Source organism: Engraulis encrasicolus, chromosome 13, assembly GCF_034702125.1.
Source record: "Engraulis encrasicolus isolate BLACKSEA-1 chromosome 13, IST_EnEncr_1.0, whole genome shotgun sequence".
Classification (NCBI taxonomy): Eukaryota; Metazoa; Chordata; class Actinopteri; order Clupeiformes; family Engraulidae; genus Engraulis; species Engraulis encrasicolus.
Window position 1 is genome coordinate 46,787,139 of NC_085869.1, and position 15,432 is coordinate 46,802,570.

The window sequence follows — 15,432 nt, forward strand, 5'->3', positions numbered from 1 at the left end:
AATACATAATTCACGTCAATATCAGTGAGTGAGTTGATATACGTGTATGTACAATGTATTCATAGTTAAGCGGGCTCACATAGCAATTTGATGTTGCCCTCTGTAAGCGTATTGTGATATTATTGTTCTCCATAATGCAGTTCATTTCTCTTCTATGGGTGGTCGGTGGAATTTTTTCGGGTGTAGAACTTGAAAGTGTTTAAAAAAAAAATCTGCCCATCAGCACGAGGCTGCCAAAGTGATGCAGGACGCCATCAACGAGTTCACGGGCACCGTGGAGGAGCTGAGGGTGACCATCGCCAACGCCGACCTGGCACTGCTGCGCGGCGACACCGAGCTGGCTCTGAGCATGCTCAGAAACATTACCCCCGAGCAGCCTTACTACATCCAGGCCAAGGAGAAGATGGCCAACATCTACCTCAACCACCGCAAGGAGAAACGCCTCTACGTCAGCTGCTACAGGTCAGGAAGGAGAAATGACCATCTGTCAGTTTGTCAGATAGACTTAATATACGTGGGGGGCGCTGTGGCGCAGTGCGCTAAGCCCCCCACATTTGGGCTTACAGTACATGCCCACAGAGACACCGGTTCGAGTCCGGCCGGGGTCATTTCCCAACCCTACCCTATCTCTCTCTCACAATTGTTTCCTGTCTTCTCTCATACTGTCCTGTCATTATAAAGGCCAAAAAGTGAACACTTCTGTGACTCCAACACGGAATTTTGTGTCCAAAGGGTCTGTGTCCGTTTCATGGAATTCTATGAGATCAGCCTGTTTGATACATTGATCCTGATGAAAATGTTCTTTTTCTTTTTCTTTTTTTTAGAGTAGATATAGTAGAAGGGCTGTAAAAAGGACAAGGCTGCTTATTGCTCTGGAGTGAAAATGACTTGGCTGAATTATATGTCTTAAAATCTGTAATTGGTAATACATATATATAGGTACAAGTATAAACACATCGCTGCATAATCCCATGCGTTATACTCCCAGGCTTAAATTAGCTTAATGTCTACTGCAGCATCCCCAAGCTAGTGTTTAACGCTTCACGCCTACATCAAGTCAGAAAATATACGACCGTATTTACTACACATCTTCCCATCCTGTCTGTTAGCTGGGGTGTGGTGTGAGCTGTTCTGTACCTTTTTAAAACTCAGCCCCGGCCCACACACTGCATTGCGTGGCACTCGAGAGAGAAGCTCACAAGCCAACCAAACCCCCCAATTAAACACTCGACCCATCTGGGCCCACTTGTGCTAATTTCCGCACTACGTGGGACTTCCGGCTGCTCTGCTCTTTGCTGCCTTGTGCTCCACTGCGCTGCGCCATGCCGTGCCGTTTCACAAGAGCCCTGGTGGAATTTGCGACTTGCCCAGGCGGCTTGCCTTAGTGACTGCCTCTCTGCGAGGTGAGGCGCGGCGCGGCAAGGCGGCCTTATTTAGCTGTCATCGCGTAGCCCTGCAGCCTTCATCCGTCTCCGCTCCCCTCTGCAGCTTGTGTTGACAGGCCTGGGGAGTGTGGTGCGCAGGGCCGTATCAACGCACAGGCTAGATATGGCTGCAGCCTAGGGGCCCCCACTTGCCTGATTGGCCAAAGGTGAAAAATTGCAGAATATTGACAAGATGCAATATTGAAAAAAAATCTTCTCTCGTGTTGAGAGAGAGACAGTGTTATGACACTGTTTATGTGAATTTGTTGTGAAATTTGCCCTCCGGGGGCCCCCACAGCAGCCTGTAGCCTAGGGGCCCCGGACCATCTTAATCCGGCCCTGGTGGTGCAGTTGCGCCATGCGCTGCTGTGGACGAGGCCCCCTCAGACAAAAGGACCAACTTGAGCGCTGTTGCGTGCGCAAGCACACGCATGTCGGCTAACTATTTTTCACTGTCGCTTGATGTGGGCGTGCTAATGTCTGGTGTTTTTGGGTTGTTGTTTTTTTGTGAAACAGGGAACTGGTGGAGAAGGCCCCCAGCCCCCACACATATCTCTTGCTGGGAGATGCCTATATGGACATACAAGAGGTAACACTTCAAAGTCTCATCGGACTGTTATTGTGTGTACACGTTGAGCACATAGTAGATGTATGTGTGAAGCACATCTTTCTCATTCAGACATGTTTAAGTAAAACGTGTCATTCATCTCAGTCATAAGTAACACCTGTGCTTGTTACCGAGAGTTTACGTGGCGTGTTTGTTAAATATTTGTACCGTAATGTAAACAGGATGTGTTCAGTTTTCATTCTGCAACCCACCACTTGGCTGCTCTGTGAAGGATGTGAATTTGACTGTCTGTGTCCCTCTTTGCAGCCGGAGAAGGCCATTGAGGTGTACGAGCTGGCGCTGAAAAAGAACCCCAAAGATGGCGCCTTGGCCAGCAAGATCGGGAAAGCACTCGTTAAAACCCACAATTACGCAAAGGTTTGGTCCATTTGTCAAACTTCACATACTGTATAACTAGTTTACCCAACTAGTTTACCCAGTGATACTGTCCCATTTTTGGAAATAAGCTCATATTAAACCTCCCCTTGAGTTAAATTATTGAGTTTTACCTTTCTCTGTACTTCCTGCCGTTCTCTGAGTACGGCAGAGCAAATTTTACCTCCAAGCTAGAAGTTAACATTGAGTTCTATGAGACCAGCTAGCCGCCAAGCTGGTCTCATAGGACTCAATGTTAACTGCTAGCTTAGAGGTAAAATTTGCACTGCCATACTCAGAGAACGGTTGAAAGTACAGGAGAAAGGTACAAGCCAATCATTTAACTCAAGGAGAGGTGTAAAATAAACTTATTTCCAAAAATGGGACAGCATCACTTTGAGGAACCTTAAAAACGCCTGCTAAATGCCAGGTAATGATACACAGGGCAACTTTTTGAGCATTGTTGCCTGGCAACATCCTGATTGGTTGTTCATTTTCTGATGGAATGGTTGAAAAAATTTGTCTACGGCTAGTCCAAGTTGTCTTGATAGAAATGTTTTGTGGTTGAACGGTCTCAACATCGTGCTAAGAAGTCGTTGCCCGGGCATGTTACGTCAGTATTAGTACATTCGAAAAGTTACTTACGGAGATTTTTTGTGCGTTTGCAAGTTTTGTACACGAGGCCCCTGGTCATTAATAAGCATACTTGTGTCCTTGTGTCCTGCTTGTATCCTTGTGCACTAATGGGCGTGTGTGTGCTGTTATCTTGTGCTTTACAGGCCATAAGCTATTACGAGGCGGCGCTGCGGAGCGGGCAGCAGAACTTCCTGCGCTACGACCTGGCTGAGCTCCTGCTGAAGCTTAGGCAGTACGAGGACTGTGAGAAGGTCCTGCATGAGGCCCTCACCCATGACGCCGGTGGGTCTGCTCACTTTATAGTCCAAACACCTAATAACTGTCCTAGAAAGCATGTTTGCTGCAACTAAGGACATATGAAGGACGAGATGAAAACTTTGTACATTGTACATTCTTTTTATTGTGCTGAAATATCTTGATTACTTCCTTTCCACAATGATGGTGGGTCTGCTCTCTTTATAATCCAAAAACCTAATAGCTACTCTACAAAGCTAGTATACAGTTATGACATACTGCATTTTCTCAACCTCTGAGAACCCTCTCTCTGACCTGAGATAGGATATTAACAGCCTTCATTCTTTGTCTTGTAATGAATTGACTTGATTTTTCCTCCGCCCCGACACCAGTGGATCTGCTCTCTTCATGTCAAACACTTAATAGCTGTCCTACAAAGACATAATGCAGTAATGATATAGTTTTTCAAAATGGCATTTTCTTTAGACAGGATTTGTACATTCTTTGTCTTGCGGTGAAATATTTGTATGCAACATTACAGCATAATCACTTTGTTCCTTCTTTGTCTTCTGATGAAGTTGCTGGTTCTTTTCCTCTTGAACAACAGTGGTGGCTCAGCACTTAATGTCACACCTGATAACCTTTCTGGAAAGCAAGAATGGAGTGATGAGTTTCTCCACATTATTAACGTCTTTCATTCTTTGTGTTCTAAAGAATCACTTGTCTCTTCCTCTTGCTCAACAATTTTGTTGTGGGTCTGCTCTTATTGTCACACCTAACAACATTCTTTATAGTCCAACACCTACAGTAATAGCCAGAGTGCAGTCACGACATATTTCCTCAAAACTGACCCGAGACAGGATATTACATTACTGCTTTCATTCTTGTGATGAAATCGCTGTATTCCTCCTGATGCACAGTGCTGGCGGGTCAGCTCATGGCATGCACCTGATAACCACTCTACAGAACAAGAATGCCATATTACCTTACGGTAGGGACACATAGGAGGCGAAGCAAGCGAAGCGAAGAGAGGCGAAATCCAACCGCCATCAGGTCGTCGCGTTGAATCAAATGGAATGGAACAGTTATGTTGTTGATTTGATTGGGCCGCGGCAGGCGAATTCGCTCCTCATTTGCATAACTTTAAACTTTCTTTAATAATTTCGCTTCGCTTCGCTCCTGTTCGCTTGCTTTCGCTTGCTATCGCTTGCCTTCGCCTCTCTCATAGGAATGAATGGCAAAGTTTGCAAATTCGCGTGTATGTGTCCCTACCGTTACACTTAGCAGACGCTTTTATCCAAAGCGACTTACAGATATTACAGGGCATTGGTTACAGAACCTAGAGCAGTGTGGGTTTAGGTGCCTTGCTCAAGGGCACTTCAGTCATGGAGAGAGGAAGGGATTGGTTCGGGTGGGAACCTGCCACTCTGTGATCTACAGTCTAATGCCCTAACCATTACCATGGCTGCCCAAAAATGTAATGTGCCGTAACAACATATTTTTTCAAAACTTAGAAAGGATATTAACTTCTTTCGTTTATCCTGTGATGATATCGCTGGGTAGACCTGCTCTTAATGGCACACCTAATAACCACTCTACAACCAGACATAATACAGTATTGACTTTCTCAAAACTGACAAGATGTGAACACATTCTTTTTCTTTTGCCTTGTGTGGAAATGTATTCTCTGGCAGGTGGTAATGTCTACTCTATATGTCAATCACTTCATGACAAGTTGTACTGCAACTACCGTGTACTGTACAGCATATTTTGTTGTGTCAGAACAAACTGAGCACAGACAGGATATAACTTCTTAACACCTTCTTTCTCTTTTTGCCTTGTTTTTCATTTGTATGATTCTTTGTATTGAGAATGTATGAATCCATCACTATTATTAGTATTATTATATAGGACCTATTCTTTTATTATACTATAACATTATCTTGGCATTGTGAGGCCTTGTCTCATTTTTTAGGGAAGTACAGTGTAATTTATTTACGATAGCCTGTTTTTACACCATAATAATATAAAAATAATAAAAGCAATTTTTTATGAAGGTGGGATTATATTTTAACAAATAATGGTCCCTTGATGTATTGCTTCCAATGCAATACGTGCTCTTGCCAAATGTGCTATGACTAAGTAGCTCGCCTGACCCAAGGGTTGCTGGTCCAATGAACTGGCTGAAATGGAGAGAGAATGAGAATGTCTTTGTAAACATAGTGACTTCTGACAGGTCTGTTATTCACTGGGGCTCTGTGACGACGTGTTTATGATGACGAGATGGTTACATCTGGAATTTACAGCTAGATTAATATAATGTAATGATGGCGTCGAATGCACTTTTGGCCGTTTTTACAGGTAATGTCTTTTGTTCCTAATCTTCTATACATGGTATTAGCACATTTCTGATAAAGCTCTCACTGCAATGGAATGCGTGGGCCCTTAGAAGATATTTTTGTGCTCTGTTTGTCTTACACAAATGAGTACCATTATTGTTTTGGCAGGTTTAACTCCCTCATTACCTCCATTATTGGCTCTGTTCCCGCACATCCGACACATACCTCATTATAAAGCGTGTTGTTTCCTGTCTCGGGGATTATGAGCTTGTTTTTTTTAAACAGTATATATATATCCATGTCGTTTTTCATCATTATGGTGATTCGATTTCTCTGTTTTATGTGGTGTCTTAATGCAGCAAACGAGCTGTCGGTGCTCTCGGAGGATTGCCGGTACCTGGTGCTGCTGGCCAAGGTCCAGAGCAAGGTTGCCAAAAATAACGAAGCCATTCTGGCCCTCACCAGGGTGGGTACTGGACTCTCTCTCACTCACTCGCAGGTTTTGTTTTTCCAATCTGAGCCCTGTCTGTCAATTTGACTCCGATCCCCTGTCTCTGTGAGCAAACACTGAGGCACAGTGGCACAGAGGCGCACGCACGCACAAACACACACACACACACACACACACACACACACACACACACACACACACACACACACACACACACACACACACACACACACACACACACACACACACACACACACACACACACACACACACACGTACGCCAGGATGCACACATGCATGCATGCACGTGCACGCGTCACACACACACACGCGCATACACACACACACACACACACACACACACACACACACACACACACACACACACACACACACACACACCACTATATTTTTCTATCTTGCCTGCCTGGCATGGTCCATTGAGTCATTCCTTGCCAAGGTCATAACCAGAAAGATTCTTTTGGACCTCCTTTATTGTTTTCCTTGACTACCAGAGTCAGAGATTGGAGTAGTAGTAGTGTAGTGTTTTTAGTATGTCAGAGTGGTGCAATCCCAGCTAATGCTACTATTGTATGGATTAAGTGTTTTTTGTTGCTTTTACCGAATTATCTAAGGCATACAGTATATTTATTGTGTGTACATGCATTGGCAATTATTAATGAATGTATGGCCATTAGTGGTGTTTGCACCAAATGACGTCTGCTTTTAAAAAACGTTGATGATCCAGTAAGCACATCCCCTAGTGACCCCTTTGCGTTTGCCCTTGCTGTACGGCCCTTCGGTGAAGGTCAAAACCAGGGTTTCTTTTTGGGTTTCCTTCATTGCTTACATTGATAAATACTCAAGTAGAATAGTGTAGTAAGCGCAACACCCCCTGTGACCTGTGTTTGCCCTTGCTGTGTGCCATCCTTGCCAAGGCACAAGATGCCCAGGCATTTCTTTTATTGATTGTACTTCAGCACGATAGCCTGATTATCATCGACTTTCAAATCTCTTCAAGACTTGGTCTGACCAAGACTATATTAATAAACATTTCCCAAATGGCATGGTCGACCTGCCTCCCTTGGTTTGCTAATGGTTGCATACTTCCTGACAAAGTGGGAGGAGTTCCCGTTGTTTCGGGAAAACAGAATCGATATTGTGTTGCTCCTGGCCTGACTAGAGGCAACGCTGAAGGTGTTGCGTCACTAGGAGGGCACGGCCTGGCTAGCAGCACAACCCCTCGTGACCCTGTGTGTTTGCCCTTGCCCTCCGTGCCCAGCCATGGTCTGTTGAGGCATTCCTTGCCAAGGTCAAAACCAGGGGTTCTGTTGGGTATCCTTCAATGGTCAAGTCAAGTAGAGTAGAGTTTAGTGAGCACATCCCCTTGTGACCTTTATTTGCCATTGCCCTCCTGCGCGCCCTTGTGTGTGTGCTCGCCAGTGCCCAGGCGCCAGACGTCCAAGCCAAGACACTCACAGACACACACACACACACACACACAGACACACAGACACACAGACACACACACACACACACACACACACACACACACACACACACACACACACACACACACACACACAGACACACACAGACACACACAGGGCTATTCTTTTGCATTATGTCTCCCTATTGTTACTGTATGTTCTTTACTTGTACTATGCTGTTGCTGCTTTGGCAATACAAATATAAGGGAATTTGTCGTGCTAAATTAGCTTAATAAAGCACTTTGAATTTGAATTTGAATGTTTGTGCCCGTGCCCGCCGGTTGCCAGGCGCGGGACTTCCAGGCATTTCTTTTATTGTTTTAGCGTTCGGTTGGGTTTCCTTCATTGGCTTCATTGACTCGCAGAGTCAAGTAGAGTAGCGTAAGCACATGCCCTTGTGATCTGATTTGCCCTTGCCCTTGTGTGTGCCCGTCGGTGGGCAGGCGCGAGACGTCCAGGCGAAGGTGCTGAAGCGCGTGCAGTTGGAGCAGCCGGACGGCGTTGCCCAGCAGAAGCAGCTCGCCGCCGAGATCTGCGCCGAGATCGGCAAGCACTACGCCAGCCAGAGGGGCTACGAGCGCGCCGTCAAGTTCTACAAAGAGGCCCTTGTTTATTGTGAGAGCGATAGCAAGGTCAGTGAAGGCACCCCTCTCTGAATGAGAAAGCCCTCAGTGTGGCGCACTGCAGCTGTATCACACACAAAAACTTGTCCTCCCTCACTCCATCTCTCTCTCTTTCTCTCTCTCTCTCTCTTTTTGTGCCCCCTCTATTTCATTATTTCTCTCTCTCTTGCTTTTTCTCCACATTTCCCTCCCTCCATCTCCCTCCTTCTCAGCTGTCTGTCTCCTCTATCCCATTATCATTCTCTCTCTCTCTCTCTCTCTCTCTCTCTCTCTCTCTCTCTCTCTCTGTCTATCGCTGCTCATTCACACCGTCTGTCCATTCTGCCTCCTCCTCTCCTCTTACAGACGCTTGTGTTTATCCTCCATCACTCCTACACACCCCCTTCCAAAGGGGGTTTATCATCAGTGTGCCCCCCCCCCTAACTTTTGCTCCGCACAGATCTTTGGCAGATTTTAATTTAGATTACACAGGGCACTTCTCATGTGCCTTGTTGATTAAGAATAAAAACTGATCCTGATTCTCTCTCTCTCTCTCTCTCTCTCTCTCTCTCTCTCTCTCTCTCTCTCTCTCTCTCTCTCTCTCTCTTTCTCTCTCTCTCTCCAATGGAAAGGTGATGCTAGAGCTGGCTCGGCTGTACCTGACTCTGGACGACATCGACGCCTGCCAACAGCAGTGCTGCGCGCTCCTGAAGAGCGACCAAGCCAACGAATCAGCAACTCTGGTCAGTCAGTGGCGGTCTCTCTCTGTGGTGGTGGTGGTGTGGTCGTATTGTAATAAGCCTTCCATTTCTATAAACGTGCACTTGTCTGGTCTGGAGTCATATTGTGCTCACATCAGCTCCATATGGAAGGAAGGAAGGGGGCTATGCTATACGTTTTCTACTCCTCAAGAGATGTGGTTAAGATGTGGTTTCCCCTCGTTTTTCTTTTTTTTTCTGCAGATGATGGCGGACCTGATGTTCAGGAAGCAGGACTATGACCAGGCCATTTTCCACTTTCAGCAGCTCCTGGAGCAAAAGCCGGGTAGGATATAGTAGGTGCACTTTCATGAGCATGTTCGGTCCCCCCCACCACTCCTACTCCCGAAATCATGGAAATGCCGTAACCGGAGACTCTAACAGAAACATGCACTGTAAATATCGGTGGTCAGGCCATAATTTCTTTTGCATGTGCTCTCTCTCTCACTCTCTCTCTCTCTCTCTATCTTCAAGACAACTACCCGACGCTGTCACGTCTGATCGACCTGCTGAGGCGAGCAGGCAAGCTGGATGAGGTCCCCCGTTTTCTGGACATGGCTGAGAAGCACTCTCCCAGGGCCAAGTTTGACTCCGGCTTCAACTACTGCAAAGGTCTTTACCTGTGGTGAGTTTGATGGGAGTGTCGTTTTGAGGGGGTTTGTTTCAGTAATGGCTTCCAAGCAACAGGTCCTGGGGGTTAAGCACAGGTCCCTGGGCAGGGGCGGCTTCAGTTGGAAGTTGTCAGCTGACTGTATGTATAACCGTTTCCCCCTTCAGTGCAGTGAGGAATGCGAGTGGGACAGGAAAACATGGTGGTTTCACCTCAGAAGCTGGAGCGACATTGACAGCAGATGTGGTAACTTGGACCCGCGGAGGGATGATGTGTAATCATCTATGGCTTAGTTTCCTCAGCGATTAACTTTGATGTAACTTGAGTAATACTTAATGGCCTACAAATGGAAATTGGGGTAATTTTGTCTCCAACGATAATCCCTTGCATATGTTTTATTTTCTATAGTACTCTACGGTATGTCCTCCTTAGATTTACAAGGAATGGTCCCTCTTTCAACTGAAATGGCAAGAGTCAAAAAATAAGTTAGCCATGTATTAGAGCATCCATTCTGGGCAGTCGTGGGCCGAGGCCTTGTAGTTAGTCTTAGCTCAGGGCTTTGCTCAGAGTTGGTCTTCCAATCTGGGGGTTGTAGGTTCTAATCCCACCTGACCTCTCCTTACACCTCCATCCATGGCTGACGTGCCCTTGAGCAGGGCACCTAACCCCACATTGCTGCAGGGACTATAACCAATACCCTGAAAAAGAATAACTAAGTCGCTTTTGACAAAAGCATCAGTAATGTTATGTAATGTGATGCAATGTCATGCTCTTCTTCCTCCACTCAGGTACACAGGTGAGCCCAACGACGGGCTACGGCACTTCAACAAAGCCAGAAAGGACAACGACTGGGGCCAGAACGCCGTCTACAACATGATTGAGATCTGCCTGAACCCGGACAACGAGACCGTGGGTGGGGAGGTCTTCGAAAACCTGGATGGTGATATCGGGTGGGTTTTCCCCTATTAACACACCATTAATTCCCCATCCCACCACCATCACACTGTTTTTTAATACTTTTTTTTTCTTTTTACAAAATATATATATATTTTCAAAACGTAAGATGATTTAAGCTACCTTTTCCGTGCAGCTTTTTTCATCTGTGATTCTACATTCTCTGAGTTCACTGCCTGCCTGCCTGCTTGCCTGCACTTTCTGTTGCTTGGTGTTTGCTTTTTGACATCGGAGCCTAAAACTACAGTGTAGGGGCATGGGAAATGTCAGGGCTTTGAAGCACTCCGCGCCTTGTGTTTTCTTTCTCTTCCCTTTCTTCCGTCTTCATCTTCTTTCTGTTCCCTTTCTTCTGTCTTCATCTTCTTTCTTTCATTCTCTCGCTCTTTCTCTCTCTGTCCCTCCCTTCCTCGCCCCCTCTCCTTTTTCATTCTGTTTTTCTTCCTGTCTTTCTTCCTCTCTTTATTTCAGGAACACATTCTCCTCTTTCTCTCTCCCTCCCTTACTCTCTCCATCCATTTCTCCACTCTCCCTGGTTTTCCTCTCTGCATCCTTCCTTCCCTCCTATCTTTCTTCCTCTCTGTCGTCCTCTCTTACTGTCATGGACATTTTTTTCCCTTTTCTCTTCCCCTTCCTTCCTCTCTTCCTATCATCTTATCTGAAGGAAACGAAAAAGAAGTCAAAAGAAAGGATTCTTTGACTTCTTTTTCGTTCTCTTCCCCTTCCTTCATCCCTTCATCTTCCATTCTTCCGTTCGTTCTGTCGTTCAGGAACTCCACGGAGAAGCAGGAGTCGGAGCAGCTGGCGGTGCGCACGGCGGAGAAGCTTCTGAAGGAGCTGCGTCCCCAGACCAGCGAGGGCCAGGTGCAGCTGCGCATCCTGGAGCACCACTGCCTGCTGGCCACCAAGCAGACCGCCAACGTGGAGCGCGCCCTCGCCGTCTTCACCGACATCGCTAACAACGAGGTAAGGACACAACGAGATGCATAGACATGCACACGTACGCACGCATGCACGCACACATACACACACACAAACACACACTGATCTTCACTGATATCGCTAACAATGACGTGAGGAAACAACAAGACACATACACACACACCCATACATACACACACACACATGCGCGCACACACACACATGCGCGCACACACACACACACACAGATATAGCCAAGCAGATGGCCAACGTGGAGCAGGCACTCAGTGGCATCTTCACTGGCATCGCTAACAACGAGGTGAGTGTAACGGAGGCCAACTAGCACAGAGTTGGCGTGGAACATTGGTAAACCTCCCTCCGATAGCTTCATACAGTTTCGTGCCGTTGGGCCGAGAGACTAGTCTCTTGGCCCAGCGGTACCGTACTGCGTCTCCCATTGCCGGACCGTTGTAGTTGACGAGATCGCACGTTCGATCCCCGAAGGGGGTGAACAGGTGCAAGATGACCTCCGTCACATGAGGCAACAAGACACATAGACACATACACAGCTCTTGGCCAACGTGGAGAGGGCCCTCATCATCTTCATTGACACTGCAAACAAGGTGAGAGGGTAAAGCAGGAAACACATTGCAAACAATGCCATACCAGGATATAAGGAGGATGTGTTATTCGTCAAGAGCATAGAGATGAGGCATTCAGTGAACTGGCCAATACAATCGTTTTCTCAAGTGTTTGAAATACAATTTGGAGTTGGAGGATACAGTTTGAGATACTGGGGGGGGGGGGGGGTTGGAGGATGCAATAAGTGCATACGGTTCAAAGTGTTGAGGTTGGGAGGAGTATTGATGATTCACAGAAAGAAAACAGTGAGTGAAAGAGGTGGCGTGTGTGTGTGTGTGTGTGTGTGTGTGTGTGTGTGTGTGTGTGTGTGTGTGTGTGTGTGTGTGTGTGTGTGTGTGTGTGTGTGTGTGTGTGTGTGTGTGTGTGTGTGTGTGTGTGTGTGTGTGTGTGTGTGTGTGTTTAAAGGGCAAAGCAGGATACACACACACACGGCAGGTGGTGGGCAGGCAGCCTCTCCCAACACACACACACACACACACACACACACACACACACACACACACACACACACACACACACACACACACACACACACAGACACACAGACACACACACACACACACCTTCCATTGTCAGTTGGGAACCTGCCCAAAGGCAGCTCTTCTCTCATGTTAAAGTCTCTTGGGTTGACTTTGGCTTCAGTAAGTATTTACACATGTGTTTGATGCTCAAACAACTTGACACCTTAAGTAAATGTGGGGAGGTACATAGACACCTGCAACCTGGTGTGTGTGTGTGTGTGTGTGTGTGTGTGTGTGTGTGTGTGTGTGTGTGTGTGTGTGTGTGTGTGTGTGTGTGTGTGTGTGTGTGTGTGTGTGTGTGTGTGTGTGTGTGTGTGCATGACAGAAAGAAGGAGTTTGTGTACTGCAGTAAGGGAGAGCTTCCTCATTGGCGTGTCATTTCGCATGAGTTCGCCATGACGCACTGTGGAGATCTCTAAATTCAGATGACCTTATGATATTGAGTGTTTTATGTGACAATGTCCTCAGTACAGATCCATTAAACCACATGAGATGACACCTTTACGTAGTCTCAGTTTGAACATCGCTACCACGATTCATTTTCATAGTGAAAATGTTATCTGTAGATCTGTTATGAATAATTAATGTTTTGCTCCTGTTAGTCACTTTCTTGACTAGCGTGGCCGTGGTATAAAGGTTAGGAAGTGAGCCTTTGTGTGAAAAGGGTGTAAGTTTGTGTGCCGTACCATCCATGGCTGAAGTGGACTTGAGCAGGGCACCTAACGTCACACTGCATCTTGGTCTTTAACCAATACCCTGTACCTAAAGAACTGTAAGTGGCTTTGGACAAAAGTGTCAGCAAAGTGTTAATGTCATGTAATATGTGCGTCATCTGTTTTCCAGAAAGATCATGTCCCTGCATTGCTAGCCATGGCCACAGCCTACATGATCCTGAAGCAGACCCCGCGAGCTCGCAACCAGTTGAAGCGCATCGCCAAAATGAACTGGAATATCATCGACGCGGACGAGTTTGAGAAGAGTTGGCTCCTGCTGGCTGACATATACATCCAGTCAGGGAAATATGACATGGCAGGGGAACTGCTGAAACGCTGCTTACGCCACAACAAGGTCAGTGCTGGGGACGCCGTGGCTAAGTGGGCTAAGGTAGCGTAGCATTAAGTCGAGGACCAGGGTTCGATTCTGTCCCGAGGTCAATTACCGATTTTTACACTTTTCCCTCTTCTAGTACTTCTCTGTCACTCTCGCACACTGTTCAATCCAATAAAGGCCAACAAATATCTTTAAAAAAACAAGGTCAGTTCAACCAATCCAAAGGAGACGTGACACCATGTTGACACCATATGTGAACACACAACTTCTTTTTATGTTGGTGACAGAGGATTTATGTGATGTATAATGCCTCTTCGTGCGTACTTAGAAATAAATAACACATGGTCTAATTGCGTTTTTTATGCCTGTGCAATTTCGTCTGTTTGTCACTCATTCCATAATTTCCACTTGATGATAGTGTTATGGTTTCTGCTTTCTCGTTGCAGTCCTGTTGTAAAGCATATGAATACATGGGCTACATCATGGAGAAGGAGAAGGCCTTTCGAGACGCTGCGTTGAATTACGAAATGGCTTGGAAGTATGGAAATCACACCAACCCAACAATCGGTATGTTATTGGGAGGGAAGAAACATATTATGGAATGAAGAGAGGTCTTAGAGTTTTCTAGTTAAACCAAGTTGAAATATTTACATCGAGATACATTGTGGGTCTGCTCCTTTTGTAATTTAGTCTCTATCAGCTTGTTTGCTGTTTGCACATATTGTATGAATATCCTGTACCCCCATTGTTTTCCAGGGTATAAACTTGCGTTCAACTACCTCAAGGCCAAGAGATTCGTGGATGCAATAGATGTTTGTCACAAAGTAAGTTCTTATTCATATCTGACTCATCCGGAACGCTGGCTACAGTAAATGCATTTTAATACATATATTCAAACATAGTTTCACTGACAACATGAATGGTTCTCTCCAAGGTCTTGGATGCCCATCCAAATTACCCGAAGATAAGGAAGGAGATATTGGACAAGGCGCGAGCTTCTCTGAGATCATAGACACATCAATTCAGCTGTGTGTGTGTGTGTGTGTGTGTGTGTGTGTGTGTGTGTGTGTGTGTGTGTGTGTGTGTGTGTGTGTGTGTGTGTGTGTGTGTGTGTGTCAGAGAGATCAAGAATGTATATGATTGTTTGGTGTGGGAAAAAACCTGCCGACTTAAAACCAGTTTGTATTGCAGATTGTGCAGTTGTTGGCACAATCATGAACTGATCCATTGTAATGGATGCCGTGCATTTTTATCAATAAATATAATTAAGAATGTGCATCGTTGCATCACGCATTTATTTCTTGTGCAACTGCTGTTTTTTTCTTCTTTTTTTAAAGGCAGTGTTTGCAGCAAAGCTATAATTTCTTTCAAAAGAGTAAAGCCTATGGAGGGGGCACATTGGTTTAAATGAAACGGCCATATGTAAAAGACAGTGTAAACATCTTTAAAACAAAGTCTTTCATGTATAGTATGTCATGTCACGTTTATGACTTGAAAGTATTATCTGACTGATTGTGTGCCCTTTGAAGCTAAATCCAACTGCTGTATGAAGCAGGACGCAAGAGAGTAAATTAACTTAAATTACTGGCTTGGCTTTTGTATGCAATAAGGATAAAGTTAGTCAGATATTTTTAGGTTTTTTTTCTGCATGAAGGAGGATGACTCCCTTTTTAATTAAAGGAGGCTCTTGAACTGTGAGCACTCTGTAACCCCCCTCCACGGGAAAGCCGAGGTCTGTGAAGACTTGGCTGAGTGCTCTTATTGTCATTTTTGATGAGCTCGGTCAGCAGAGTGGCACATTCATTCATAGCAGTAGTAACT

At 45.7% G+C, this 15,432-nt stretch overlaps 1 protein-coding gene across 1 annotated transcript in view; it reads left to right on the forward strand.

The window, feature by feature from the left end:
• The window catches only part of ttc21b (tetratricopeptide repeat domain 21B), a 33,211-nt gene extending 18,333 nt beyond the window's left edge, over positions 1 to 14,878 (forward strand). Inside the window, exons 15-29 of the mRNA XM_063214068.1 lie at positions 224 to 462; positions 1,941 to 2,013; positions 2,299 to 2,409; positions 3,186 to 3,324; positions 5,975 to 6,081; positions 8,000 to 8,188; positions 8,791 to 8,901; positions 9,121 to 9,202; positions 9,391 to 9,541; positions 10,315 to 10,476; positions 11,248 to 11,443; positions 13,405 to 13,629; positions 14,058 to 14,178; positions 14,368 to 14,435; positions 14,546 to 14,878. Of these exons, the coding sequence (XP_063070138.1) occupies positions 224 to 462; positions 1,941 to 2,013; positions 2,299 to 2,409; positions 3,186 to 3,324; positions 5,975 to 6,081; positions 8,000 to 8,188; positions 8,791 to 8,901; positions 9,121 to 9,202; positions 9,391 to 9,541; positions 10,315 to 10,476; positions 11,248 to 11,443; positions 13,405 to 13,629; positions 14,058 to 14,178; positions 14,368 to 14,435; positions 14,546 to 14,623 (2,052 nt within the window). The 3' untranslated portion in view covers positions 14,624 to 14,878. The remainder of the gene's footprint in view (positions 1 to 223; positions 463 to 1,940; positions 2,014 to 2,298; positions 2,410 to 3,185; positions 3,325 to 5,974; positions 6,082 to 7,999; positions 8,189 to 8,790; positions 8,902 to 9,120; positions 9,203 to 9,390; positions 9,542 to 10,314; positions 10,477 to 11,247; positions 11,444 to 13,404; positions 13,630 to 14,057; positions 14,179 to 14,367; positions 14,436 to 14,545) is intronic.
• Positions 14,879 to 15,432: the final 554 nt, after the last annotated feature.